This window comes from Centruroides sculpturatus, unplaced genomic scaffold (assembly GCF_000671375.1).
Source record: "Centruroides sculpturatus isolate CEXI.00-Female unplaced genomic scaffold, Cexi_2.0 scaffold2925, whole genome shotgun sequence".
In the NCBI taxonomy this organism is placed as follows: domain Eukaryota; kingdom Metazoa; phylum Arthropoda; class Arachnida; order Scorpiones; family Buthidae; genus Centruroides; species Centruroides sculpturatus.
In genome coordinates this window covers 324-8950 of record NW_019387100.1, presented here as the reverse complement: position 1 = coordinate 8950, position 8627 = coordinate 324, and the positions used below count along the sequence as shown (strand labels likewise).

The window sequence follows — 8627 nt, the reverse complement described above, 5'->3', positions numbered from 1 at the left end:
GAGTAGATTTATAACTTAACCCAACCGATAAGAATTTACTGGTATGTTTTTACGATAGTTCTGTATAGTTGACAGGAGCTTTAAAAATCCATTAAAATATTTGATATTTTTATTCTGCTCTCCAATCTTATATTACTCACAAATTTCAATGTTAAACCAGTGATATTACGATTTCGTATGTCCCATCTTTAAGGGGATGTAGAAAAAAACGTGTACAATTCTTGTATAATGTTAAAAAATTAACTGTTACTTTGGTAGCATAATTTACAACTAAATTTAATGAATGAGAGAGATGCACGAGGTACGGAAATAGCTCTAGAATTTATTTTCCTTACATTTACGATTTATGTATCTGTTCGTCATAAAAAATTTGTCTTTCCACTTTTTTCTCGAGACTACAAATATTCGAGTACAAAGTAACCGGTTTCGACTTATTTCTACTTAAGAAGTAGTTAAATAATTAAGCAATTAGGGAATTGGGGGGACACATTAAACCCTGACAAAAGAGCCGAAATTTTACTTAAACAAAAGCTTAACCGAACCCATACAGTGCCGAAGCGAGCCGAGTACTGATTTCTTCGAAATATTAAATGTAATAAATACAGACATTTTTCCAGTTCGACGAGAGTGACCGAAAAGTTGTAAATTTTGGAAATTTCCGTGGACCCTGGTCCTAAAACGAATTAGTTAGGAAACAAACGACGGACAATCTATTAGGTTTAACATATTTAGATTTTTACAGCTATGGTGAGAAACGTTTAAAATCTATAACAGCCCTGTCGCGTCCTTTGAGACATACTAGTGATGCGACAAAAGAGGCATTTAACATTGACCGGTATTGGCACCCTGGGGATTTGGCAGTTCGCGTGTATTCACACTTTGCAACCGTCTTCGATTCCGTCCATTAGCCACTCGTAGGGAGCTATTTGACTAAGTGCATTGTTAAGATTTAAAAAGTAAACAATATATTTTATATTTTTATGTACGTTTCTTTACAAAGCTTTATTTAATTATAATTTTCTTTAAAACTATATTCATACAATTGAAGAATATTTTGTACCAGGTATGTACCGGTACATCCACCACACATTTTATTTCACCAAGTTTTTATTATTTTATTTTTAATTGTGGTTCTTAGCTCTATATCGTGGTTAGCAATTTGGAATGTAATTGTGATATTAAAAATGCATTTAGAGAAGTCTACGGTTTTTACTAGCTTATCGAATAAATGATACGAATGGACCCTAGACCATCACTGACGCGCAATTGACTGATTGTTCCTGGATGTCGGCTTCTTACACAAACACAGCTTCCCTATCATCAAATGTCACGGCACACCACTGAAATGCATAAAATTTCGGACCTTAGTTACAAAAATCCAAGATAGCATAAATGAAGTCCTCTATTAAATAGGACGTTAGTACATTCGATATATCCTGAAGTAGTGATCCTGTAGAGTGCATTTAGCTAAAAATTAGTCAATTGCTCCAGAGCTGGATACAGCCATTTTATTCCAGAAGAGCAATTTAGTTTTTTTTCCACTGACCTTCCAAATGTATTATCACGGCCATATAAAAAACATTCCGTTCATCTTGCAACAATTCTGTAAGACAGGGCTTGGGTTCCACATGGCAAGATAGTTCTCATTTCTGTCTTTAGCGTTTTTACGATGAAAACCCTGAATTTTTATCCTGCTTGTTTGTAAGCATTTTATAATTTAAAAAAAAATACAAATACAAGTTTGCCTTCATTGCTATTTTGGATAATGGTGTCATGTCCGATTATAAGAATGAAATTGATGTTTATTACCGTTTAGAATAACTAGAATTGCCAAAAGTTTATTTTAATGAGAATTAAGATGGCAACATGATTACAGCATTCGTATTTTCCTGCATATAAAATACTTTGAATGTATGAGTGAAAAATTTCAATGGCATAATTTCATATGAAAACTAAAACGTTTTTGTTTTTATATTATTTTTAGAATGCATTTTTTAAAACCAAATTAATTATTAATTAACGAGTGCGTTTTTCATAATAAATCAATAATTTAACGATGTTTAGTCGTAGAGTACGTATTTAGTCGGCTTTATGTATGCCATCTATCGAGTAAATTATTAATTATTCCTACAGCTTTTGTCAATATTTTATTATTAATTCTTTTTAAATTTTGCAATTATAAAATGAATTAATAATAATGATTATTACTTTTTTTAAACTTTAAATGTGGTAAAAGTAAATGGAAAATACGTATTTTGAATAAATGATGACGTCTTTGATAAATCAGAAAATTGATAAGAAATAGATTAATTTTTTAAAATAGAAGCACGTGACTGAATTTTGAATAGGAATTTATTTAATTAAAAAAACATATGTAAATATATATTAATTTTATTTTATTTGATTATTATTTAAATTTAATAATATATTTTGTTTAAAAACCTACTACTGTGAGGTAGGAATCACAGTAGTAGGTTTTTAATCAATTTGTTTAAATCAAGGGCTAAAAGCAATTTCCTTTAATATATTTTGTGTTTTTATTGAGAAAGATTACATTTTTTTCTCGCATTTTATTATGCATTATATAAAACTTGGAATATTACATAGATTATAACCATCCATGTAAATGTTTTCAGTAGAAGTTAGCTTTAGATCATTTTTCTATATTAGAATAATACACAAATTATCTAAAAGTAACTTCTACTAAACTCAGTTTTTGATAGTGACAAAAAGTTTCTATGAGATTGTCTTGGATTTCTCAATTAGAGAATGTGATTTAATCAAGGGAGATTTATGGGGACTGCATAGAGCACAGCTGCATTCTACCACTCCCTCCCTAATTCCATCCTCAAATATGTCCCCTATACACTACACATCCTGTAAATTTGCTCTTCTGGGGGGGTTTTTTCAAGTAAAGCTGGGTAATTTGGGTAGTAAAAATTTTATAAGGTATATTTTTTCTTTCTTGCACCAATCTCTAAATATTTCTGGATCCACTATTGAACATACTCGATGAACAATTCCTCTCAAAGTCTAGAATCAACATGTAATAGTTATCTTTGGACAAAAATTATGTTCTTATAATAGTCAAAGACCTAAAAACAGCTTTTGGGACTACTTTAATGATGGCTAACTATTAACATGGAAGATGATGATCAGAAGAACATGGAAAAATTAAAATTTATGTCAAGAATGAAAGGGAGCAAACACACTGATAACTTCTAACAGGTGTTGCTGTTTTGACCCCACCCACAATCTGGTGACTCAGTTAAGTCCCAAGTCTGGATTAAAAGAGGGAGAGTTGGTAACAGGAAGAACTTCTAGCTGTAAAATGAAGCCAAATTAAAAAAAAAAAACTGACCCCAGGGATAGTGGGACTAAGAGTGCTGAAAAGGAGGGAGGAGGAGTTTGCTTCTTTAGTTATACTATACAGAATCATTATTAAAAAAAAAGCTATTATCTATAAATTATATATAAGTTTAATATTATATTTAATAAAAATACTATAATGTATTTATTTTTAAACTTCAGATAATATATTTTGAATACAGACATGGGAGGAAAAAATACTGGAATTGAATTTGGTAAGAGAACTGTAAATAATTTTAATAGAAAGTAATAAATTTATTAATGGGTATTGAATTATATAAGTAATTAAGTATTTACATAATAAATTCTTTTTCTTAATTGCTTAATTAATTATTAACTGAGAAAAAGAAATTTTTAAAGAATTATGTACTATCAATTTGTGATATAATAGACCAAAAGGGAAGAAATGATAGTCTGATAATTTTGATTGTCAGCTATAAAACAAAGATTATATGAGGACTGATGAGAGACCCAAACAACCTATATATTTAGAGAGACAAATCTCTGTGCTGTTCAGAAACAATAGCAATAGATTCTACTCTTTGTTGCAACAATTTTCTTAATTATAATTAAAATTACACTCTCAATTATATTTGAGTTTATTTATAAAATTCTGTCAATGATGCAGGAATCTTCTATTTAAAAACAAACAAGTTTTCCTAGTTAAAATTATCCATGTAGTCCATGTTAAAACAATCCAGTTAAAGAAAAATGCATTTCTAATGTTCGAATGTATTAAAAAATATCCTGGAGAAACTGAAGAGGAATATTCTAAAAACTTTGGAGGAACATTCCAAATGCATTTTCTTTTAAACAGATTGTTTTAATATGGATTGCACAGATAATTTTAACTAAAAAAACTTGTTTGTTTTTAAAATAGTAGATTCCCACTTCATTGAAATATTATTTTTAATAAATAAACTCAAGTATAATTGAGAGTGTAATTTTAATAGCAATAGATTTCAATACACAAACAGAATTTCATTACGTTCAATGTTGACTCAGGACATTCTTCAATATTTTAATTCTTGAAGTTAGACTATTTACAAAAATATATTAACATTTTCGAGTCTATCATTAAATCCTTTTACACAAACCACAGAAGACACAGTTACATTGGTTAGAAGATAAAACTTCTTTAAAAGACAAATAATAAAAGGTAAAAATTCACAATTAAAAATGATCAAACGCCAGCCTTTTATTGTAGGATCTGACGTTTTTAACATTAAAAACTTAAGAATCTTCTCACCAACTATCAAGTCCTTTTCCAAATTTTATAACTGGTTCATCCCTCTAGTGGTAGTTACGAGTCTATCATTTTCATTTGCATAAGTTCACAATGTTCAATGTTAACTCAGGATATTCTTCAATATTTTAATTCTTGAAGTTAGACTATTTACAAAAANTCTTATGTTTTTAATGTTAAAAACGTCAGATCCTACAATAAAAGGCTGGCGTTTGATCATTTTTAATTGTGAATTTTTACCTTTTATTATTTGTCTTTTAAAGAAGTTTTATCTTCTAACCAATGTAACTGTGTCTTCTGTGGTTTGTGTAAAAGGATTTAATGATAGACTCGAAAATGTTAATATATTTTTGTAAATACTCTTAACTTCAAGAACAGAATTTCATTATTTTAAATGAAAATTTTTCAAATTAAAGAATTGAATGTGTATTGAATTGGATAGATTAGCAGTTCATCTGTATTTAAACAACTGAGATTGTTTAATTATAGAAAAACTGCCTTGTTTTATGTAATGTTGTGTGCTGACTCTCTTTTTTGTTCTTTTAAATAAACACTTAAAATTACATTTATAAATTTCTTCAGTAATCAGAACTAACAGTAATATTTTATTAAATTCAGTTACTTATAATTAGTCATTCTGAATGGAATTTTTCTTTAAATATTACTGTAATAATAATCACCATAACAAATTCTGAAAATGTAATTTAAAATATTTTAATAATAGTTTGGTGATGAATAATATGTATCAAGACTTTGGCTAATTTAAAATCTTTTTAATATTATCATTCTATTTCATAAAAATATTAAAGTTAAAAATGTCAAAATATAATGTTATGTTTATTTAAAATTGAAAAAGTCTAATATAATTTTTTTATAAAAAATATTGTAGATATCGGTTTAGCTACTAAACCTATTAATCATTTGGCAATAAAGCAACAAGCGCATGCACTTTCTACAAGAAGAACTGTTAAAAAGAATTATGAAGTAAGTGGTGTTTGATTTGTTTGCTTTGTTATAAATTTTTGTATAAATAAAATAATGAAAATGTGTATAATGGAAACAAATTTTATTATTATGATTTAATTGAAATTTTAAATAATTATTTATTATCTAATGTTATTTTGTATAACTTCAGTCTAGGTCCATTGCTACTCTGTAGTGAGTTTTTAGAAAAATCTTTCATATAAGATGAGCATGTGTGGGCTATATTCATTTCTCAGGATTCTTTACTTCATTATGATGCTCCTATCAGCTTTTCTATTCACAAATCTTTTTTTTCATACTGTATTATTGTTTCATTTATTTAAGCTATGCACTATAAAAATAGATATTATGGCACCAATTACTTGTGTATTGAAAAAAACTGCTGATGGATCAGATAATTTAAGAAACAGTAATATAACATCTTATAAAATTGAAAATATAAAATAATTTAGTTTTGCAATAATTATTTTGAATTAATTAACCATGTGTTTGCTGAATTGGATAGATTAGCTGTTCATCTGTATTTAAACAACTGAGATTGTTTAATTATAGAAAAACTGCCTTGTTTTATGGTAATGTTGTGTGCTGACTCTCTTTTTTGTTCTTTTAAATAAACACCTAAAGCTTTTAACTGAGATGTATTATTTAAACTTTTCTGTATTTTGTGATGCTTGATGAAATATACTTATGATTTGATTACATTGTATTAATATTGCTTCATTATCTCATAAATGTAAATTTTTAAACATTTTATTTTACATTAGCAAAGAGCTTTAAATTAAAAATAATGGTTAAAAACATTTAATAAAATGTATATGAATGCTATACAATATGACATCATACAGTTGTGAGGAATCTATGTTCCAGTTATTTACAGTTTATCTTAAGGAAATTAATACCTGACCCAAATTATTATTTTTCACTTATGTTGATCAACATGGGCATTGATCCATACAGGACAGAGGGGACATATCCCCCTAATATTTTTATACCAGCCAGTTTTCCCCAATGTATTTTTATTTTATATAGATAGATACTAGATAGCATACTGCAAAAATTAAAAGTAGAAACAAGTACTGTACACAACAAATACATCTTATTTTGTAATTCTATTCAAAACCCAACAATGAGAAATTTTTCTTACCCATTGTTATTGGCCCATTCCCTCAATATTTACACAGATTGACCCCAATGCTGATCAATCTCATTTATTAAACCTGTCTAGCTTGTGATGAATGTTATTTATCAAAAAATGCAAAGACAAAAATTATATAATTAGTGTTTAAATTATCCTGACCAAATGGAAATTAAAACAGTTTTATGTCTCAGTAAATACTAGATTTCACTGAAATCTAGTATTTACTGATATCCGTATTTATCTGATATCCGTATTTATGTATGATGCATATTATCAAAGTAATTTCAACTTCCACAATAAATTTTATAACTGTAAAATTACGCATTATATAATTACTAAATTGTATGATTACTAAAATTGCTTTATACTGTAGAATTAATATGCAATGTTAAAAATTAATTCAATTATTAAAGTAGGTAATTTTGAAGTAAAGTTAATATTCTATTATAATTTTTTACTTTTTTGATCCTTAAAAGGATGATTTTTATCATATTAATAATAAGCTATAGAGACAAAAAAAGGAGAAATCTGGGTAATGAGGGAATTAGTCCAAAACATTCAAATAAAACTTTCCATGAAAAGTTTTGAAGACTATAGTTTTGATCCAGATTTGAACCAGATTCCTAAAAATAACAGTGTGATACATTTATTGCTTCAGCCATATGGTCATTCTTTTTTCATAAATTAAAAGTATTTATATTTAAACAATACACATATTTTATTGCAATATTATTGTATTCTTAAAAGTTATTGTTTTACTTTATAAAATAGATTGCGTGGCTACTAAAAGCAGTCACATGTATTGATTTGACAACGTTAAATAGTGATGATACTTTTTCCAATGTTCAACGACTCTGTCATAAGGCTGTAAATCCTATTTGTCACAATGTGCTGAAAAAAATTAATATGGATAACAGAAGTAAGTTTTTATAAATACACTGTAATGTATATATGGTATATTTATTTCTGGCCAGAATACATGTAACTATAAAATATTCTATAATTTCATAGAATAAACTTTGTAATTCTAGAACACTCTTTATCAATAACTGCAATGCAAAACAATTCTCATATAAATTGAAGAGCCAAATTTTTCCCCCTGTTTAAATTCTGTTTGAAAACTTTTCATTCTCAATTTGAACTCTAGTGATGCAATGCTGGTGATATTGGGCACTACATACACTTTAATAAATTTATAAAATTATGAGAATTATTTAATTTTAAATTTTTATTTCTAGATTTATACTTTTCACCAAACTTTTAGACACTGTGATCTATTCCAGATACAGAAAACTTTTTTACAATCTAACATCTATATCATACATAATGCAATAAGTTCTAGAAAATTGAAATTTCTTTATTTATTAAGAATTAATTTTTTTCAATGATGATGTGTTATATTATTGCTGTTATGAATTATTTAGTTAGCTCTATGATAGGTGTGTCTATACAAATTATACAAATAATTTTTTTTCTATAACTGTTTATTGTATGTTTGATGCATGATACACTATATCTTGCAATAACATACCTAAAAAAGTTTCATAGTTAGTGAGGCAAAAGTGCAGGTGTTATTTCAAATATTCATTGGATACAAACATTTAAAACTTTGCTTGCATTTGTACCTCACTTATATACAGTACTTTTGTACTTAAATTTATAGTCTAAAATTATTGAATAATTTTTTTATACCATTAGCCCTCTGTATCCAGACTGAAAATATTTTGGAAAAATCCAGAATATTCCAAAAAGCAAAACTTGAATTTGCTTGTATTTTAATTCTATGTTTTATGGTATGTATTCCTCTTTCAGGTCATTAAGCAAAAGGAATCTAAATATTGAAAATGTTACATTGTTGCTGTCATGCACTATACAGTTAGGTCTATGATT

At 27.2% G+C, this 8627-nt stretch overlaps 1 protein-coding gene across 3 annotated transcripts; it reads left to right on the top strand.

Moving 5' to 3' along the window:
* The first annotated feature begins 2139 nt into the window (after window positions 1-2139).
* LOC111616162 (deoxyribose-phosphate aldolase-like) lies at window positions 2140-7834 on the top strand. Of its 3 annotated transcripts, none has more exons than XM_023357583.1 (4): window positions 2140-2374; window positions 3532-3584; window positions 5505-5599; window positions 7509-7826. In XM_023357583.1, the coding sequence occupies exons 2-4, from the start codon at window positions 3554-3556 to the stop codon at window positions 7668-7670; spliced, it is 288 nt and encodes a 95-aa protein (XP_023213351.1). In that variant the 5' UTR covers window positions 2140-2374; window positions 3532-3553; the 3' UTR covers window positions 7671-7826. The 3 variants fall into 3 exon arrangements, with proteins under 3 accessions (XP_023213351.1, XP_023213354.1, XP_023213352.1); XM_023357586.1 differs by lacking the exon at window positions 2140-2374 and adding an exon at window positions 2604-2622 and having other exon boundaries at window positions 7509-7834; XM_023357584.1 differs by lacking the exon at window positions 2140-2374 and adding an exon at window positions 2623-2641 and having other exon boundaries at window positions 7509-7834.
* Window positions 7835-8627: the final 793 nt, after the last annotated feature.